Source organism: Salvelinus fontinalis, chromosome 9 (assembly GCF_029448725.1).
Source record: "Salvelinus fontinalis isolate EN_2023a chromosome 9, ASM2944872v1, whole genome shotgun sequence".
NCBI classification, from domain to species: domain Eukaryota; kingdom Metazoa; phylum Chordata; class Actinopteri; order Salmoniformes; family Salmonidae; genus Salvelinus; species Salvelinus fontinalis.
Window position 1 is genome coordinate 42,107,223 of NC_074673.1, and position 22,588 is coordinate 42,129,810.

A 22,588-nucleotide genomic window follows, 5' to 3' on the forward strand; every position below is an offset into this window, starting at 1 on the left:
GTGCGCCGCATGTGCAATGAGACAGGGTAGTGAGGAGAGCTAGAGAACTGGAGAGCTGGGTGCTGGGCCCGCAGTAGCTCTGTGACTCATGGGAGGAGACTGTCTAAAAGTGTCATGGCTTGGAAGTGTGTGTGTGTGTGTGTGTGTTTGTGTGCATTGTGTTTGTGTGTGTGTCTGGATCCATACCCCCTGAGAAACACCATATATTGCACTAAGAAGACAGACCAACCTGTCAAAATGAGTGGTACATAGTGTGCAAGGGATAGCTGTTCAATAATTCAGAGTGCAGAAGAAGAGGTTTACATGTCCAGCATGCATAGAGCCCTGGCTGTTTGCTTGGGAAGGAAAATCAATTCTTCCCCTGTTTGCATTGTGGAGGCAACATTGACCATTTCAATTGCTGACTCTGCTCTCACCCTCCTCAAAATGTCAAACTGTTTGGCATGAGGATATGTCATGTAATTAAACCACTCTTCCTTTTCTCATGTTGGCTCATTTAAAGACAGATATGTGCAATGGAAATGTGGGAATGTTAATTACACCTTTCTGGCACTAATGCTACGGCTAATGAAAGGAAGGAAGTATCTGATGCATCTGTGAGCACAAGCTGCTTCCTAAATGACACAATACCTTCTCTATCTGAGTATAACACAATAGAGCAATATGAACTACCCAGCAAGCCCCCAAAGGGCATAGTGTTTGGTTAATAGCTAAAAAAAATTATACCCTATGAGCTTCCAAGTGTCAAGTACAGATGTAGGATCGTAATTTGAGCCAGTTTGCTACAGCAGGAAAATAATCCTGCAGCAACAAGAAATGTTAATTATTATTTGGATTATAATTAATGAACAGTTTTTGTAGGGATTGATACATTTTTCATTTGGCCAAATCAAGTCTGACATTTTAAAGTGGAAATTACTAAATGTAGAAGCCTTTTTAAACCTTGAATACACTACAAGTTTGCAAAAGAGTGATCAAATTAAGATCCTACATCTGTACATCAGAGAGAGAGAGACTTGGCTCCCTATATCCCCTTCCAGTTCAACTGCAGGGTCTGACATTACACTAATGGTTCACAAATCATTTAATTGTAATTTGCCATTTGATACATTTATTATCGACCAAGTGCCTAATAATGCCGTTGAGATGGTGGCCCAGGGACTATACTAAACGAATACAACTGTATTCATTATGCTGTCTCATACAGTAGCTATGTCTGTCCTACATATTTCATGGGGTTTACTATCTGTCGTACAGCTGGCCTGGAAACCTTCTGACACACCCTGTTGCTAAATAAAAAAAAACAGCAAAATACTGCTAGACTAATGTTTCACTTTCAAAATAAATCTATGCCAAAGATCAGACAAATGGCAATAATAATTGAACATTTGAAACAGTGCTTGAATTGTATGTATTTTTCATGTGAGATAACTCCAACCATGGGATCAGAGGGACCTCGTTTGCTTTTTGAGGAGAGAGCCAAGTGTCCTTGTCCCATGTTGGGATGGCTGATTTGTATAGCATATGTCCATAATTAGATGTGTGGGTTTCAAGCGGGCGTTACGGAGAAATACTTAAAAAGATCTTGTGGCTTTGATGAATCTCTTAATGAACTCCTAGCCATGCATACAGATCTCCATCCTGTCAACATGACTTCTCCAGCCCATAGAGACACCATGGTTTCAAACCTCTACCACAGATTTCCCAACATACTCTGTGTAGCCTGTATTGTACCGCCCACTCGATTTACATTTCTGTGAAAATTCCTTTAGGAGATTTACGGTAACGGAGGATATTTCCTTCAGATTATCATTAGCCTCCTCTCTACAGCCACTTGTAAATGATATCTCCTTTCAAGCCCCAGGAAATTAAAAAAGGGAGTCTGAACACAACACACATTAATATTTCCCTGCAATACACGATACAAAGCAAACAGAGCGTCTGGAGCCTCTTGGTCCCTTGTTTGGGGAGTTAGTCTGTGTACCTAGTCCAGTGGTTCTCCATCCTGGTCCTGGGGACCTTTGTTTTTGCCCTAGCACTACACAGCCGACTCAAATGATCAACTCATCATCAGGCTTTGATGATTTGAATCAGGTGTGGAGTGCTAAAGCAAAAACAAAAATGTGCACTCCTTTGGGTCCCCAGGACCAGTATTGGGAAACAGTTGTCTAGTCTCCTGATGTTGGTTAGCGTGTCCTTTAACCTCCCTGTAGAAATCACTGTCTATATCCTGTCCAGATTGTGCCTTCCCACTGCGGTGGCCACTCATTGGAAACAACAACTCCCTAATGGTCTTGTTAACAGGTTCACGCACCTCAGTCAGTCCTCAAACAGAACACAGCAGAACACAGGTTGGCCGGGAGTGTGGTAAGGTGAGTCCACCAAGGCGTTACACACACATGCATGCACACACACACGCACATACACACACACACTCCCTGCAACACGGATGTAGTGCAGGAGGATTTTGTCTGGGATTTGGCATTTGGTGTATCTTTTAAAAGACTCTCTCGTCATGACTCTTTCATTTGATATTAGACCCTGATGAATATTGGATGGGTTCTGCCTTCCTCAGCGAAAGACTGACCTTCAGAAAATATATTCTGAGGTCACTGCCCTGGGGTTTGAAGATGATGTGCTGGCTCTCTTGTCCTCTATATGTATGTGGTCCCACTAGGAAAGCTTATTCTGGGGAAGTTTGATATATAACTGTATTATTAAATCACTGCCTAATGTATGTATTTTGAGTTGTAGATATTAAACTAGGCTTTAGTGGAGCATCCTGTGATTGTTTTTTGGCACCTTTACATTATCTGACAAACTTTTACATTTCAAATAAAAGCCTTTTAAAGCCCTATAAATGAAGTCATCCTCTTGTCCTCTTCTTTATTTTGGAAGCGTATTTAGAATGAAGGACCATAAAAGTGGAAGACAACCGATAGTTTGTGAGGAAGCGAGATACTCCAGAAACCTAATCAAAGTATTTTGTGCTCATTTATCTAGGCACTCGTTTGTCTTAATTGTGTCCTTAAGAAAAATAAGACTTGATTAGTTTGGGCGTAAAGAAATGACAACTCAGCAGACATTCTTCCCCTCTGGCTGGAAATGCAAAGCTAAGGTGATTAGAGGTAGAATCTTTGTGATGCAAATTAGATTCCTTTGAAGATTTCCCTTCTTTTAGCGTAGACAGTCTTACTGCATCAAGCAATAGAAACCTGGTGTCATGGTGGTGAATGGAAAGATTCAGTGGGAAGGGAAAAGTCAATATTGCTTTCAATATGCATTTGTCCCAATTCACGTAGTTTTTATATTGTGGCTGATCTGAAAACCTCATATTCAACAGTTATACTTGCAGCAATAATCACATTAATGTATTCATATTTTGACAGGCTATCATTATGAAAAACAAAGATAATAGATTAAACTGATGTTAGGAGTTCAGTCCAAGGAATCCCCTTGAATTGCCCATACAGTTCTGAAAATAAGGAAATTCAGGATACCAAAAATGATACAAATCCATGTGTGAATGAAGTACAGAATATTTTTGGTCACTTAAAATTATTCTCCTACATGTAGAATAAAACCAACACTTAGTTCACCAAGCCTGCATACCAAACCCAGCGTATTGCAAACTCAGTGGTGAGCTGCTCCCATCACTGACCCAGTCTCTGATTCAGTGACTGTCTGAGAGGATAATTAAGCTTCTAGTCCCTGACGAATCCCACAGCCAATCCCACGTCTCACACAAGCCACTAATTGGCATGAATTAACGGTGAACTGAGGTCATTTCATCAGTGACTGCTCAAGCAGCACATAAAGAGCGAGAGAGAGCGAGAGAGAGCGAGAGAGAGAGAGAGCGAGAGCGAGAGCGAGAGCGAGAGCGAGAGAGAGAGAGAGAGAGAGAGAGAGAGAGAGAGAGAGAGAGAGAGAGAGAGAGAGAGAGAGAGAGAGAGAGATGGTCTGCCAGACTTCTGACACGGCCTGACGATATTAGTACAGACTTTTTAATCAAGAAACATTCAGGCTTTTTCCCAACCCTAAAGTGCATGTAGCAAACATATGGCCCACCACCTGCTCACTGGGCCATCCTAATGAAAAGTCAGATTTTCTCATCCATTAGTCCATATCACCCACATTCAGCTTCTGATCTGATAACCAACACAGCATCACTTAGTGAGTGTTATTCTAGCCAGCTGGACTCAGTCTTCTAAGTCATTGACTGTGCTATAGAGAGAGCATAGAGAGAATGGTTTCAAATGACTCTCATACAGTTGAAGTCGGAAGTTTACATACACCTTAGCAAATACCTTTAAACTCAGTTTTTCACAATTCCTGACATTTAATCCCAGTAAAAATTCCCTGTCTTAGGTCAGTTAGGATCACCACTTTATTTTAAGAATGTGAAATGTCAGAATAATAGTAGAGAGAATTATTTATTTCAGCTTTTATTTCTTTCATCATATTCCCAGTGGGTCAGAGGTTTACATGCACTCAATTAGTATTTGATAGCATTGCCTTTAAATTGTTTAACTTGAGTCAAACATTTTGGGTAGCCTTCCACAAGCTTCCCACAATGAGTTTGGTGAATTTTGGTCCATTCCTCCTGACAGAGCTGGTGAAACTGAGTCAGGCTTGTAGGCCTCCTTGTTCGCACACGCTTTTTCAGTTCTGCCCACACATTTTCTATAGGATTGAGGTCAGGGCTTTGTGATGGCCACGCCAATACCTTGACTTTGTTGTCCTTAGGCCATTTTGTCACGACTTTGGAAGTATGCTTGGGGCCATTGTCCATTTGGAAGACCCATTTGCAACCAAGCTTTAACATCCTGACTGATGTCTTGAATGGGGACCGCTGATTTGTTCGAATTCCATTGATCAGCATGTCTTGCTGTCAAAATGTGCTTGCTCTATTCTACAGAGACAGTTCCATCAATAATGGATCTTCTAATATCATTTAAATCAGGAATTACATGAAACCATGAAGGCAGTTTAACAGTAGATTTTTTTGGTGGGGTGGGGGTTAAAATAGAGGACTTGAACATGTAATCAACACCTTAATCCTCCTGATATACATTTGAAAGTGATCTTTCATTGACTCAACTTAATTTTCTTCATGTTCAGGAACACTCTGCTATGGAACAACCATTATCTCATTTTGAAAAATCTATGCTATAGAAAGTTACAGCATAAATATACCATACAATAAGATATTACCACCAAGGTCAAGATTAACTGTGGGCATGAACGGACCCATGGCACTCATCTAAAGAGGGGAAGGTATTCTGGCAATGTTCCCACCTATCCACTGGCTGCCCCTGCGGCCCAATTTCATGTCTCTTATTTCTGATGGTCTGAACATTATATGTAATTTCTTCACCAAGGTTGTTTGCCCACACTGATGATCATAAGTGAATCTTCAGTACTTACTCGTAGTCGAACGCTGTTTAAAGATGGATTGAAAAGGGTGAATAAAGGAAGATGACGTGGCTTACTTTTATGTTTATGTGAAAAAAGCATATATCCACTGAACAAAAATATAAATGCAGCATGTAAGGTGTTCATGTTTCATGAGCTGAAATAAAAATCCCAGACATTTTCGATACGCACCAAAAGCGCACCAAAAGCTCACACAACACAATGCCACAGATATTTCAAGTTTTGAGTGAGTGTGCAATTGGCATGCTGACTGCAGGAATGTCCACCAGAGCTGTTGCCAGAGAATTGAATGTTCATTTCTCTACCATAAGCCACCCCCAACATCGTTTTAGAGAATTTGTTAGTACGTCCAACTGGCCTCACAACCGCAGACCACATGTAACCACGCCAGCCCAGGACCTACACATCCGGCTTCTTCACATGTGGGATCGTCTGAGACCAGTCACCCGGACAGCTGATGAAACTGAGAACTATTTATGTCTGTAATAAAGCCCTTTTGTGGAGAAAAACTCATTCTGATTGGCTGGGCCTGGCTCCCCAGTGGATGTGCCTGGCTCCCTCCCAGGCCTACCTATGGCTGCGCCCCTGCCTAATCATGTGAAATCCATAGATTAGGGCCTAATGAATTTATTTCAATTGACTGATTTCCTAATATGAACTTTAACTCAGTAAAAATGTTGAAATTGTTGCATGCTGTATTTATATTTTTGTCCAGTATATATACATAAGATAAATAAAGGTTAAATAACAACAATCAAAAATAATTCTGCATCATCGAAAATGCAGGCAAAATTTGTGAAATCACCTGGGAGACGTTGCCTAGTAGCTTTTAAAACATGATTACAAAAAACACCATGTGAACCAATCAGCAGTGCAGTAAATGATTATTACCTTCTGCAGGCTATAATGAGGAGACAGGGAGAGGGGGAGGCTTCTCCTCCAATGAGATCATTACATGGGGGGGGAGTTGAAAGGTGGGGAAGAGGTAGGTAAGGGGGGTTTGGGGGAAGGTCAAATGGAGGGATCCATGGACACGTGAGGATTGCAAAACCTGTACTGTTATGCCAACACTTCCCTCCCAAGACTACTACAGTACAGCTAAGGTTAGTGGAATATTTGTCAGGGGAGAAACATTGGCACAACTGTAGCTACATATTTTCTTCCGTGGACCGAATAACCTTTACTAAGACATTTTTATTTCTTATTGTCTTCATAGGAGAACTACTGTTAAAAATCATAGCACGAGGAGAGTGAAAAGTTCCGCTGCTCATATAAAGACAAATTATTTATAGGTCAAAGAAAACTACTGCAAAAGTGGGTCTAGTTTACAGGCCAACTTTTTAAGACTACTTTAGGAGTGTAAGCCTAATTACCCATATTGCTTTTGGGAGGTGTTCCTTTCTCCCCCTCTTCATAATATATGAACCATTTCTTCTCAAGAGATGTTGCAGCATGAGAAGATACACTAGTATGAGTCTTCTGTTGATATCTACTGTGCTTATTCAAACATAATATTTCTACTCCACTGTTATTTCTCAAAGGAGGTGTGAGTGTTTGTGCCTCAGGGAGGGAACACTGATTGTATACCACTACAATCCCAGAGGAAGCCAATGCATCGGTGCATTTTGAAGAGCTATCCTTCTCTGTCTATTTAGGACAAGGCACTCAAACCAATTATCTTCCACAGTTGACGAAATAGCTCTACTGCACCAACGTATCAATGAACTGGCCCCAACACAGACTCATGAAGCACATCGTAAAGAGTGATGTTGACTTCCACAAACATATACACTAAGCCAGGGCTCATAACAGCGGTCTCTGTGTACCAACCTTAAAGACGCCCTGGTCGCAGCCATTGTAGGTGCTCTCCATGGTGTAGCTCCGGAGCACACCCATCTCCCTCCAGACCACCACCCGGGCTGTGGCCTCTCGGGACTTCTCCACAAGGTAGTTGCAGCTGTTGAAGGAGAAGGCTGGGGCTATCCGGTCCAGAGTCTTAGGGATGGTCTGGAGACAAAGACAGAGGGAGAAGAAATGGGCTTTAATACAGGTGTAGGGGTGGGTATTCTTTACACTGTTTAGCCCAAATAATGTAGATAAAGAAAAGTTGATTACCATCATGATTCATTGAAGCTCTAATAAATGATTGCTAAATTATTTAGAATATATAAATTCATCGTTTTTAACTACATGAGAACATTCCCAAGACACATTGTCTTCCCAAAAAAAAGCTTGATACCGTAGCTAGGTAATGATGACCAAGCGTTAAAGTAATTTTATTTAATATATCCAGTAATAGCTACCCTATATCCTGGGTCCTCCTTCAGAGTGGCAGTATTGACAGCAGAACCTGACTGCCATACAGTCTCCTTCACACTACAGCCGTACAGGAACACATTCTTCTTCCGCGAGTGACCATGGTAATCACAGAACACCTGTGGAGGCAACATGACACAGCTGTGATGACGGCCCTGAAGGAACACAAGGTTTTGGGCGTCGTTGAACATCATTAATCTAACGGGGATCACAAAAATGACAAGGTTTTAAGGGCCAATGTGTGAGATAATAACACAGCGGCTTTAGTACAAATGCAGTCGACTATCTAGTCAAAGTGTGCATTAACCACATCAATTCACGTGGAAGACACTTTGGTTGGCAACATTTACAACAAAGAGAAGTCAATCACTATCAATAAATTGCATGCATGAAGCACTTGTTTTGTTTAGTGATAATAATACAGTTTCATGCTCATAATTATTTGCAGGTACACTGGGTGATTACGATAATAATAAACTGTAAATAACGGTTCAATTGATTTACAAATCAAGTTAATTTTTTAATTATACTGCTGCCACACAATTGACTTGTTCATTTCCCAACACAGTAAAAATGATCAAACCCATAGGTGAAAAAGTTTCTGGTTCTTTACGTTTACGCTGAGGCAGGAAAAGTAATCATGGTCCTCAAAAAAGCCTTTGTTTCACTATGAACATTGATTTGATATAATGAACTTATATTTGGCATTTCAAGGTTAAAGACACATGCAATGCATTTTCAGTTACAGAAATAAACCTGCCAGATTGTAATAATCTAAATGAGTTACCTGTAACTGAGGTTAAACAGTTCTAAAACAGTTCAATCAAGTTTGTGGTAAGAAGGGCTGAGAAACCCAGAGCTAGATGTTTGCCTGACTTTACATTCTGGAAACAGAGCAAATGGTTGTTGGAGTTCAGGTAGAGATCACAGCAGAACAGCTTAGCTATAAACAAGATAAGTAGATTCAGAAAGAACAACACAAAAATCATGGGAGCTGAATCAGATAGACCAGGGATGTTGAGTTATATATCTGAATGAACAACACAAAGTTCAGGGGGGGTGATTCAGATAGACCAGGGATGTTGAGTTATATATCTGAATGAACAACACAAAGTTCAGGGGAGGTGATTCAGATAGACCAGGGATGTTGAGTTATATATCTGAAAGAACAACACAAAGTTCAGGGGAGGTGATTCAGATAGACCAGGGATGTTGAGTTATATATCTGAATGAACAACACAAAGTTCAGGGGAGGTGATTCAGATAGACCAGGGATGTTGAGTTATATATCTGAAAGAACAACACAAAGTTCAGGGGAGGTGAATCAGATAGACCAGGGATGTTGAGTTATATATCTGAATGAACAACACAAAGTTCAGGGGAGGTGATTCAGATAGACCAGGGATGTTGAGTTATATATCTGAATGAACAACACAAAGTTCAGGGGAGGTGATTCAGATAGACCAGGGATGTTGAGTTATATATCTGAATGAACAACACAAAGTTCAGGGGAGGTTGATTCATGTAGACCAGGGATGTTGAGTTATATATCTGAATGAACAACACAAAGTTCAGGGGAGGTGAATCAGATAGACCAGGGATGTTGAGTTATATATCTGAATGAACAACACAAAGTTCAGGGGAGGTGATTCAGATAGACCAGGGATGTTGAGTTATATATCTGAAAGAACAACATAAGTGCTTTTGCATCAAATTATTGTCAAAGCAATGCATGTGCTGTCTCTGAGAGGGTGGGGTAGAGAGAGAAAAAGCGAGAGAGTGAAAGAGAGCTATCTATTTGTTCTACACTCTTAGAAAAAAGTGCAATCAAGAACCTAAACGTTTTTTTCGGCTGTCCCCAAAGGAGAACCCTTTAAGGTTCCAGGTAGAAGCGTTTGGGGTTTTGTAAACCCTTTCCACAGAAGGTTCCCCATGGAACCCAGAAGAGTTCTCCTATGGGGACAGCCGAAGAACCCTTTTGGAACCCTTTTTTTAGGACTGTACAAATGCTTGTGAAGTGAAGTGTGGAGCTGTTGAGTGACATGTCTCACCAGGGGTGTCCTGCCGATGCTGTTGAGGTAGTAGAGGAAGCCCTTGGCGTGGTATATAGTAGGGCTCAGAACAGGATCAGGCTTCATCCACTGTCTGTTGAGATCTTCACCGTTCAGAGAGCAGCGGTGACTGTTTACATCACAACAGAGATACATACTGTAAGGTATACTGCTGAATAATGCAAGTCTTCTTTACGAACATAAAGCTCAAAGCCGTTTATCTGCAAAACCCTAACATGTGGTCATCCATATCTCAGGGTTTGCGAGATCAGCACCTACAAACAATAGCGATCCTATTCAGTTTGATCTAAGCAGACCAATACAGTAGCAGTCAAGTTGAGTCAAGAGTGTCAAATTATACCCTCCATTTTAGCATTGTTTATGCAATACTGAATGTCTATCCTGTCTATCCTGCATTTGGCATGGAATCATATGAATGACCTTTGAATGGAAAGGCATTATGTAGAGAGCATTTACAGTACCTGATGTATTAAACACACAGCAACTCAAATCACATAGGGCCAAATCTGACTTGAGATCTGCACAGCACAAGAGGTTGGTGGCACCTTAATTGGGGAGGACGGGCTCGTGGTAATGACTGGAGTGGAATCAGTGGAATTGTATCAAATACATCAAACACATGGTTTCATGGTGTTTGATGCCATTCCATCTGATCCGCCATTATTATAAGCCGTTCTCCCCTCAGCAGTCTCCTGTGCTGCACGGGCAACTCAAGTGATGCAGAAATCTCCTATTAACGTCAATGCAGTAAGACATAACATTTACACAAAATATACAGGAAAGGTACAGTCTCATGTTCCGTGGCGAAAGTATCCTATTGCCATGTTCCTATAGCCAGATGAGCATAGCCACAGTATACCGTGTTACATTGCATTTAATGGTGATAACTATCGTCGCTGGCTTTCAAAGTAGCCTGTACTCATTTCCATCTCTCTCAGTCCAGATGAGCTATACTGTAGGTCAGTACAGGGTAGACTCATCTGGGGAGTGCCACATTGTCAGGCAGTGCAGCTCTTAGGTTAGATTAGGCACTTCTGCATTTAGTGGCAGACGTTCACTAACACAGGTGTTCCGTTTTGAAGTGTAACATTCAGAACCTTTTGTGTGATATGGTAGAGCAACATAGAGCAGTTTGAGTCAACATTTTATATCATGCTCAATTTGAACATACAATGCACACATAGTAGGGGGGGGTAAAAATCTAAATTGGATCTAAATTGTGCTAAATCCACCTAAATTATCAAACTAAATGGTAAACATAAAAACAATTCAGCAGATAACAGCTACACCAGAAGCAAAACTTCATGTTTCGGTAGCCAGGAGCTTGATCATTTTCCATGACTTATGAGAGGGGCAAATGACGGGTGTTTAACGTGTGATTGCTTGCCAAACTAGAGGGCAGCCTTTCCAATCTTTACTGACAGCCTGTCATGGACCTGCCAAGGCAGAGAACACTGACCTGGCAGGTTAGATGTCAATTGATTACTGAGTTCTGGACCCTCAGAACTATTGGACTGAGTGGTGAGCGAGAACTGTTGGTTGGTATTTCTACAGCACGACTGCAAAACACACAGGGAAAAGGTGGAACAACGTGTCACGAAGGTGTTTATCTAGCCAATCCTATGTATTAAATGGGATCAAGTAATATTCACTAATATGTTCAGAGGAGGACGGTTCATTGTAATGGCTGGAATGGAATAAATGGAACGGTATCAAACACATTAAACATATGAAAACCACACGACTCTGTTCCATTAATTCCATTCCAGCCATTATAATGAACCGTCCTCCTATAGCTCCCCCCACTAGCCTCCTCTGGTTAGTTTCCATACCTTACGATACTTCAAGGGGAATAAACGTGATATTGTTTTGTACACATAATGAAGCTACCAGTGAAGACCATGATACTGACTGTCTAGAGCAGAAACAGACCAAGGCCAGATTAGATTTGATATGACCAGCTATAATATGTTTGAAATAAAGTCTGCCCAGCAATAAGCTACAGGCCAGTTTTGATGCACCTAAATATTAGACATCAAAATCTATAGTCATCTCAACATAACAACCTAGCAGTTGAAAGGGCACCTTTCCAAGCTCTCTGGGAGCGACGTACTCAAACTGACACTGACCTTTGGAGTGGACATCAACCAACTGCCCATCTCTATCATAAAAGTTATATCTATTCATTTGCTGTACAGAAGACAATAATATTATGTACAAATGTATATTCAAACACAAAAAAGCTTCCCCAAAAACAGAGTAGACCTCCTGTTGAGCTATCGTTTCCACTTGGCGAATTATCCTTCTTGACATGCCTTTAACTTCTAATTCAATCTGATCACAAAGCCTCTGTTGCCAGGCAGTTTGGTAATCCACAGGCTTTACTGAAAATGACACAGAAATGAAAGACTAAATCTTTCAGTTTTAAACTCTGCTTTGTTCATGACAGTAATAATTTATGAAGACCTTTGAGTTCCCATTCAATGAGGAGCGAGGGCAGCAGAGCATTTTGTTTCCATTTACTGGGTGTTACAGTCTGACAGCCTGTCCCCGTTTCACAGCCTGCAAGATGTCCGCCGGCCATCCCACATTATGCTCACAAATTCAACAAACTGGATGACTAGGAATAGTAAGTGGGTGGGTATGGATCTAATACGTACATGTCATGAGTGATGGACATGATGAATGTAGCTCGATCTATCTTGTCATAACGCACAGTATAATACATTAAAGCCAGATTTGTGAGCTTTGAATGGTGAACTCTTCATCTGAAGTCAATTTTCCAATGCGTCTCATATTAACACAGTGTGATACTGATCCATTATAGTGAATCTTTGCGCATGTGATTATTTTGTTCCTCAGTCATTTCAGGTTGGGGATGAAAGAGCAAACTACCATTACACCAGAAACCTGACAAATCTGTGCTGACATAAATTGTACTCCAGGCCTTCCTAACGTCTCTAAAAAACTTTGCCCAGATATACTGTATTTAAGTTCATGAATGCAGGACTGAGCTCCAACAGATTTTTACCCAAGCAGGAGTAATGTTTTTATAGGATCAAATTAGAAACAGAGTTGATCACGTGTGAATGGATTGGAATATAATGGTCATCTATACAACATCACACTAAATGAGTGTATCTCTCTGTGTGTGTTGGATGTGGGAGTCACTCAGATCTTTGACAGTAACAACACCAATTTAGTGCTTTTTGAGAAGTGTAACTTGGTCAAAATAGAAATTTGATTTCACTTAATTTTAACATTCTGTCATGTCCAACTTAATTTAAAAAACAAGTTTCCCATCTCAAGACGTTAAATAAAAAAATGACTATAGTAATTGCCCATTAAGTGCCAAATAAAGTAACAGGATTGACCATAACAGGGTTGATGATTTCCTCTTAAATCAGTCATGAATCCCCTTGTGACAGGGAATGGAAGCTTGTTGTGTACAACAAGGAGAGGAAGTGGCTGAAAATGCATAACATTGATCTTATACTGACCCAAGAAATAGTACTGATAGGAGACCTGGAGAGACCGGGTCAGTCAATCACTAATATACTAATATTCTTAGTAAAAGTATTTATCTTCAACTCGCAATCTGTGGATTCGATTAGATAGATTGAAACTGTACGATAAACATCACAGCGTACTTGAAAGATATACACTACCGTACCAAAGTTTGGGGACACTTAGAAATGTCCTGGTTTTTGAAAGAAAAGCACATTTTTGTCCATTAAAATAACATCAAATTCATCAGAATACAGTGTAGGCAGTTTTAATGTTATAAATGACTATTGTAGCTTGAAACGGCTGATTTTTTATGGAATATCTACATAGGCGTACACAGGCCCATGATCAGCAACCATCACTCCTGTGTTCCAATGGCACGTTGTGTTAGCTAATCCAAGTTGATCATTTTAAAAGTCTAATTGATCATTAGAAAACCCTTTTCAATTATGTTAGCACAGCTGAAAACTGTTGTCCTGATTAAAGAAGCAATAAAACTGGCCTTCTTGAGACTAGTTGAGTATCTGGAGCATCAGCATTTGTGGGTTCGATTACAGGCTCAAAATTGCCAGAAACAAAGACCTTTCTTCTGAAACTCGTCAGTCCATTCTTGTTCTGAGAAATGAAGGCTATTCCATACGAGTTGTCCTTGATCTTGTCCTTGAGTTGACCCTGCCCTCTACTTGTCCTTGATGTCCTTTGTTTTTTTGCATTGTTGATTTCTCTTTTTCTTTTTTCTCTTTACTTCATTTTCTTGGTTGTTGGTGCATTGTAGGGTTCTTGGGAGTGGTGAATGGACATATTATTATTTATTTATTTATTTTTCTTGGGGGAGAACTGTGGGAGGGATCTCGGATGGTTGAGGGGCAGCTCTTGGGGAACTGTGGGGGGGGATCTTGGAGGGTTCGGGTCCCCGTTTTCGGCCTTGTGGGAGATCTGTCGACGTGCCCTTGAGCAGGGTGTTGACCCTGGATGCTTCTGTGTGTCTCTCGGGAGTGGGATGGGAGTCTGTTGGATGACTGGTATGGTTGAGTGGCGTCACTGCAAGTATATTACATTATATGTTTTGGATATTCAATAAAAATAAAAATATACATTTTTAAAAAGAGTGGAAGTTCAATGCAAAAAAAATACATTGTTGAAACATTTCTAACCTGTCTATCTATAGGTAACAGGGTTGACGTGTTATGCAATCAATACTCTCAATAGCCTGATTTTCTGTAAATTCACAAAGTCGATGACTGGCACTACTATCTTGTTCTCATACAACGTGTTTACTTGTAGTCTCACACAGTCTGATATTTCTTCAGTCACCATTATAACAGATGTCAGGGTACAAAAAGAACCTTCATCTCTTTTTAGCATTTGACGGAATTAATTTTCGAAATAAATGAAAAATGAATTAATTCAAATTGTCTTTTTACTCCTGGACACAGAAGTCTACCTCCTGTCCTTTACAAACAAAGCAATCTGCCGCTGGGTCCACTTTACATCCCAGACAAAGACAGTTCAATTTAGTTTTGTTACAGGGAGTCGCCAGTTCAGGGGGATGAATAGATTTCTATGCCCCGTCTAATGGGGTTACATCCTAGTTTCACCCTCAAATCTCCATCAGACATGGATGTGCACAATGAGCATTTAGTTCGACCTCAAAGTCACTGCACCCCACCACGCCACAGATTCGGATTTAAGCATTAAGCATTGCCAGGATGGAAAATCACTGTTACTGTATCCCAGAGTTTATCATTTAAAACTAATGGAAAACATTGAGCAGATATTGGAGCTCTTATCACTATTGGGAGGGGGAAGCGCTCTGTCTGGCAGCACATGGGTGAGTCCCATTAACTGGTGGAATTGGAAAGTGGAAATTCATTTTCCTTTTGTTTGGAGTGCTCTGATGGCTTCACAGATAGAGGATAGAGGCTCAGGTGAGCAGGGGAGGGAGCAGCCTTGACACCTCCGTCCCATCTCCCTCACTCTCTCCGACCGTGGCCACGGCTGTCACTATGGAGGATGGGCTGGCTTTAAAGGAGATTGTAAATGTGGCTGACATGGCAGACCTCCCAGGAAAGAGTCATGGGTTCTTGGACATACTGTACATTGCGGATTGATCTGACACATCAATGTCCTGTCTGAGCTATGGAACACACATCTTACATGACTCCTCTTCACAGGAGAAAGCATCACATGTTCTATCCATCAACAACACAAATACAGCCCATAGAGAGCAGAGCAGGAGAGAGGTTGATGAAGATCATGCGATTGATGGTTTATGCACTCAAAGAGAACAAAATGCCATTTCATATGCAGGTCAATGAGAGAAGATACACTACATGGTTGGTCCCCCCTTTGCTGCCATTACAGCCTCCACTCTTCTAGGAGGGCTTTTCACTAGATGTTGGAACATTGTTGCAGGGACTTGCTTCTATTCAGTCTCAAGAGCATTAGTAAGGTCGGGCACTGATGTGGGGCGATTAGGCCTGGCTCGCAGTCGGCATTCCAATTCATCCCAAAGGTGTTCAATGGGGTTGAGGTCAGGGCTCTGTGCAGGTCAGTCAAGTTCTTCCACACCGATTTCGACAAACCATTTTTGTATGGACCTCGCTTTGTGCACGGGGGCATTGTCATGCTTAAACAGGAAAGGGCCTTCCCCAAACTGTTGCCACAAAGTTGGAAGCACAGAATCGTCTAGAATGTCATTGTATGCTGTAGCGTTAAGATTTCCCTTCACTGGAACTAAGGGGCCTAAGACGCACCATGAAAAACAGCCCCAGACCATTATTCCTCCGCCACCAAACTTTACAGTTGGCACTAGCGTTCTCCTGGCATCCGCCAAACCCAGATTTGTCCGTCAGACTGCCAGATGGTGAAGCGTGATTCATGACTCCAGAGAATGTGTTTCCACTACTCCAGAGTCCAACGGCGACAAGCTTTACACCACTCCAGCTGACACTTGGCATTGCGCTTGGTGATCTTAGGCTTGTGTGCGACTGCTCGGCCATGAAAAACCATTTCATGAAGCTCCCGACGAACAGTTCTTGTGCTGACGTTGCTTCCAGAGGCAGTTTGGAACTCGGTAGTGAGTGTAGCAACAGAAGACAGACATTATTTATGCACTTCAGCACTTTTCTGTGAGCTTGTGTGGCTTACCACTTTGCGGTTGAGCCGTTGTTGCTCCTAGACGTTTCCACTTCACAATAATAGCACTTACAGTTGGCCGGGGCAGCTCTAGCAGGGCAGACATTTGATGAACTGACTTGTAGGAAAGGTGGCATCCTATGACGGTGCCTCATTGAAAGTCACTGAACTCTTCAGTAAGGCCATTCTGCTGCCAATGTTTGTCTATGGAGATTGCATGGTTGTGTACTCAATTTTATACACCTGTCAGCAGCCGGTGAGGCTGAAATAGCCGAATCCACTAATTTGAAGGGGTGTCCAAATTATTTTGTATATATAGTGTTTATAGCTAGACCGATAAGCTACAACCATATAAATGTTGAAATTTGTGCATCAACTCAAGACCATGAATAATGACTGTTTTTTTTCTATCACAGTATAGCCTATTCGTCACATCAATGGCCTAAAAATGATCATAGCTAGCTGGTATAGTATCTCATTTGAAGGGCCTAGAAGGCTTTTACTCAACTTGGTGTTAAAAATTGAACATCGGGAGCATTCAACGTGTGGCGGGAAATCATCAAAGCTATGTCAACAATACCAACATTTCTCTGTTACTCACTCCAATTGTGGCAATCACATTTCCCCTGTTTGTCCAGTTGAAAGATTAATCAGCTATTCATCCAATGTTAAAACGTTCTGCTCAATGACTCAAATAAAAAGGTCATTTTAACCAAATTAATGATGTAATTGTGAAGCTTAGTACGATTTGGATAAATAATAACGATCTGTCACCTCTGTGGAAAGCATAGACTGGAGCTGATTGGTTCTGACACCGTTGCCTGGTGCTTCATCTCTGTGATGTTGCCAAGGAGGGAAACTTGCATAACCAAATCACCGGAGACCAGGCAGGCCTACTGTATACAGGAAAAAACATAAACCTTGTGTTCACATAACAAAAAAATTAGGTCATTTCTTACCTCACTGAAAACAAACACCTGAAAATGTCTAAATCCTCTTTTGTATCATTTCCCTCTATTTACCTTGAGAGAGATAATAACAAAGCTTCTGCTTGTTACACAAAGCGTGTCCTTCCATTATATTGCCTGATAGCTTTAAACCATTTTCGACTCTCTTCAGATGATGCCCATGGAAACCCTAACAGAACTCTGGCTGCTGCTACATTCTGTCTGTGTGATTGACGTGTCCCTCGGGATGTCTGAGAGGAGAGACGTAAGTGCAGACGACAGCTGCTGGGAAGATAGTTAGTTGTGAAATGCTCTTAAATGCAAAAACTCTGCTCTCCGTTAAGCTAACGGATCCAGCGTCTCCTCCATACCGGAGTTCAAAGCCGTCTCAGAAACCCTCTGAACCTCTTACTGACTGTCTTACACTGATGTACTCTGAGAGCCCAAATATGAAAATATCCTTAGAACTCATATCAGTTATATGCATCTATTCTCCACCATGGAGAATCATACTGTAGAAACACTGAAGCAAGTGGAGACTTCTGGCACTGGATCTTCAAATAATCTAGAACACCAATGTGACAACTATGCTGATAGGCAGTGCCAGGCAACCTCACTCAGCACCACTATGCCAATAACTGCAGCAACACCCACATCATCATGTCTTATTGCTTTACTATACAGCCATTTAGTCTACATCTTCTCCTGGAACTCTAGATTGGCTGGGCTGTTTCAGACACATTCACCCTGTCCGCCATTGCGCCTGTGCATTATTGCTGCCGTCCCACAATCCACCACAACAAGCCTGAGTGAAGCGCGAAGCCAGCAGTTGAGTTGTGTTTCAAGTGCCTACTTCACCCACCCCCTCTCTCCTGGATCCTCTCTCTTCCTTTCAAATCTCACAGTGGATTTAAAGCAGGACCTGTCAGTTGTTTTGACGGAGCTTCTTCTGTTGTGCATGGCTGGGTCGGACTGACTGCATTATCACCTGTGTGCAAAGCATAGAGATGGGGGATGGCTTTGTTTTGAATATTCATTTGTTTGCTTATTCGTGCCTGCTGGGCACAATCATTCTGCCGAGGGAAAAGTCATGGGAGGTTGTTAAGTATCTCCCTTGATGTGGAGCTCTGAGGAGAAGACAAAAACCATTTGTATTGAATATTCAAATAAACAAGACTCATTGTATACATTTTAAAATCCCATTCAAATGATGCTCTAATACAACTGCAATCAGAACAGCTCATTATATTGCCCTGTTATATCAAATTTTATGATGTACTTTTGTCAAGTACGCATACAGTATAAATTGCAGTATACAACTATGATAAGGGATTTGGAATAACAGAATAAAATGAAAAACTAAAACATCACATTACTGTCATTATCTGTAAACTACCCTCGCGTTGAGAGGACATTAGATGAGGGTTGAGTGGTCCTCTCTGACCTGTGATACCGCAGGATGTGGCTTCTCTTTGTGTTATACCAGACAGAGAGGGAAATGAACTGAACACAACATGAGCAGCAGCTTACTCTGGCTCTGGGAAAACACACACATCCTCATTTCAGCACACATGGCCACCTCTAAAGACACACACACACACACACACACACACACACACACACACACACACACACACACACACACACACACACACACACACACACACACACAACACACAACACACAACACACAACACACAACACACAACACACACACACACACACACACACACACACTGCCTGTGTCTGAGTAACAAAAGTTGTTCCTCCTACCAATGCAATAAGAGCTGAAGGAAATAGGAGTGTGTCTAAGTTCTATTGCCTGTTTTTGCACTTGATTTGAATAGTCATGTGAATGAAGTTTCATTATCTGCTCTTCAAAGGCTATCCCATTACAGTCCCCAGGAAATTCATAGCTTTTAAACTCACTCTGTTTATTCATATTTCTGTTCTTATTAATCTCTACATCTTTCTTCCAAAGGCAAAGTCAAACTGTTATTGTACAAATAGCTATTTTTTTTCTTACCCCCATAATATTTTAAAATATGCTAAATGATTCATCTTCAACACTTCAGAATCCTCTCCATAGAATGTCTCTAGTGGCTGAGATAACATGCTCCCAGCAGTTGGCCAGAGAGCAGTCATGCATATTCACATGCCCATGCTGTTAGGGGCTCTGAAGACACCTGAGCAGGTCTGGGCCTCGTTTCCCAGTTGTGATGTAAGTTAAGCATTACGATGATCGTACCAGATGCTACGTTATTTACGAGCCAACTTTTGAAGAGTGTTTCCTAAAGAAGCAGTGTGTCATTGCACCATGTGTCAATACGGAGAGGACTGAAAGAAAAACTGTGCTGCGCTGTGATCATTTTTCTCCATTCAAATAGCATTCAAATTATTACACAATACTGCCTACGGATCAGCTCCTAGAGAGATATTACCACCTATGGCTGCAAATATTGAGGTGGATTATTCTAGTACGCACCCCATAACAATGCACTAAATCGGAGATTTGGCACATCATTGCGTACATGTTATGCTACACATCATGAAATATATTGAGACAAAAATGACAGACAGTAGCTGAGAATTAGCTAAATAGAATTCAATTGAATGAACATAAAATATATTTCAATGTGATCGAAATATAGGGCTATGTAGCCTATAATTTACAGTATCTATCTTATGCAGTCATCTCCGTTTTCATTTTAAGGATTGTTTTATTCTTCGCTTGTTTGTAACAATTGCAAAGACATTGGCAACGTTGTAGGCTATTTGTAGTCAACTTCGTTCTGAAGTTATCGGCAGTCACAGAGAGACAGATAAACCTCTTGATTCTGTGTTTTGCTGATATATCTTCTGTGTAAAAAGAGGGAAGGAAGTTAGTCTAGTTTGTAGGAGCATTGGGCCAGTAACCGAAAGGTTGCTGGATCGAATCCCTGAACTGGCAAGGCAAAAGTCTGTTGTTCTGCCCCTGAGCAAAGCAGTTCCCTGGGTGCCACTGTTCCCTGGGTGCCGATGACGTGGATGTTGATTAAGGCAGCTCCCTGTACCTCTCTGATTCAGAAGGGTTGGGTTAAATTTGGAAGACACATTTCAGTTGAATGTATTCAGTTGTACAACTAACTAGGGATCCCCCTTTCCCTATAAAGTGATGGAGAAAAGCATATAACAATGCACTTAGTTGTTCTACCAGTGGTCTGAGGCAGTCGGTAAACTAAAAGTGTCCAAATTTAGAAACAATGTTTTGGGGAAACTGTTAGGCTACTAAAGATACATCGTAAGATGGTTCTAACGATGATCTTAACCCTACATAGGCCCTGTATTGTTGCTGGTGGTGAGGTACTGCTGCTCATCTGAGAGCTGCTGTCGGTCTATGGCCCTCCACACAGCCCATTGACATCCAGTATAGAGGCCTGCCGGTATTTTAGCTTCATCCCAAACACACCATGGCAACATGGCCGACGATTATTTAAATTTTTTTAAACTTTTATTTAACTAGGCAAGTCAGTTAGGAACAAATTCTTATTTACAATGGGACTCCCAATCATGGCCGGATGTGATGCAGCCTGGATCAGATAACTGCATGGAGCCCAAGTAGAACCCCAAACATATTGTTTGTTGATGAGGATAAAAATACATTTGTGTTCTGTCTGTCGCAAAACTTTTTGGAGCTGGAGGGTTTTGTTATTACCCAGTTGTATGCTTTAGTTTGCTTTTGTTTAGCCAATAATTAAAATAAAAAATAGGTGAAATGATTCAGGAAGTAGAATGAATGCCTCATTACAGAAGATTAATATCCAGATCATTAAACATTTAAGTGCAAAGGCTTCAAAACTAGTAGAGGGGCTCAGCCTCCTTCTAGGGCTCTTCCCTCTGGGCTGGGTTCTTGCTGAAATAGAGGTGGCTTTGTGAGACAGTGAGAGTAGCTCTTATGATTGATCTTACCACTCATCAGAGTCTCTTCACTGAAATAAATATGTTGTGTGGATGTGTTACTGAAATAACATAATTTATTTGTCCTGCCTGTCCTGGATGTTACGAAATAGGGGTAAAGTGCACATTGTTAAAGTAACAAAAAATAGATTCCAGATTATACTGTAGGGGGCTGCTAGACAAACCCTAATGACCTCTCTAAGGACCAGTATCTAACCTTTACAATGCACTGTTTGCTGTGAGACACAACAAAACCACGCATAACACTCTCTTCTCTCCATTAGAATGTAGTAAACATACACGTCATCTTTTATCCTTGGCATCCTGGTGGTGCATGTCCCTGATTGCAGAGCTCACCCTGGTGGTGCATGTCCCTGATGGCAGAGCTCACCCTGGTGGTGCATGTCCCTGATGGCAGAGCTCACCCTGGTGGTCCATGTCCCTGATTGCAGAGCTCACCCTGGTGGTGCATGTCCCTGATGGCAGAGCTCACCCTGGTGGTCCATGTCCCTGATTGCAGAGCTCACCCTGGTGGTGCATGTCCCTGATGGCAGAGCTCACCCTGGTGGTCCATGTCCCTGATGGCAGAGCTCACCCTGGTGGTGCACGTCCCTGATGGCAGAGCTCGCCCTGGTGGTCCATGTCCCTGATGGCAGAGCTCACCCTGGTGGTCCATGTCCCTGATGGCAGAGCTCACCCTGGTGGTCCATGTCCCTGATGGCAGAGCTCACCCTGGTGGTGCATGTCCCTGATGGCAGAGCTCACCCTGGTGGTCCATGTCCCTGATTGCAGAGCTCACCCTGGTGGTGCATGTCCCTGATGGCAGAGCTCGCCCTGGTGGTCCATGTCCCTGATGGCAGAGCTCACCCTGGTGGTCCATGTCCCTGATGGCAGAGCTCACCCTGGTGGTGCACGTCCCTGATGGCAGAGCTCATCCTTTAGAAAAGGAAAACCACACTCTAAAAGCTCCAATGCAATCATTTATTTACCAACGTCTCGACATGAAGCTGTCTTCATCAGGGTTTCATGTGAAACACCCTCCACACTGCCTGCCACTCAGAAGACCACCATGTCACCACTATGTTAATCACAGTGATGGAGCTACCAGGTCAAACAACCTTGGAGGCAAGCTGAGACCCTCCACCTGTTATCTTTCAACCCTCAGAACCCTTCCTCCTACTGAAACAGCTTAGCCACAGGGGCACGTGGGCGGTGGGATGGAAGGCGATGCTTTCT

At 41.9% G+C, this 22,588-nt stretch overlaps 1 protein-coding gene across 1 annotated transcript in view; it reads right to left on the bottom strand.

The window, feature by feature from the left end:
• Nucleotides 1-22,588, bottom strand: part of LOC129862629 (cytosolic carboxypeptidase 4) — a 155,808-nt gene that overhangs the window by 43,608 nt on the left and 89,612 nt on the right. The window contains exons 20-22 of the mRNA XM_055934473.1: nt 9,804-9,933; nt 7,740-7,871; nt 7,267-7,443 (exon numbers count right to left, since the gene is read on the bottom strand). Of these exons, the coding sequence (XP_055790448.1) occupies nt 7,267-7,443; nt 7,740-7,871; nt 9,804-9,933 (439 nt within the window). The remainder of the gene's footprint in view (nt 1-7,266; nt 7,444-7,739; nt 7,872-9,803; nt 9,934-22,588) is intronic.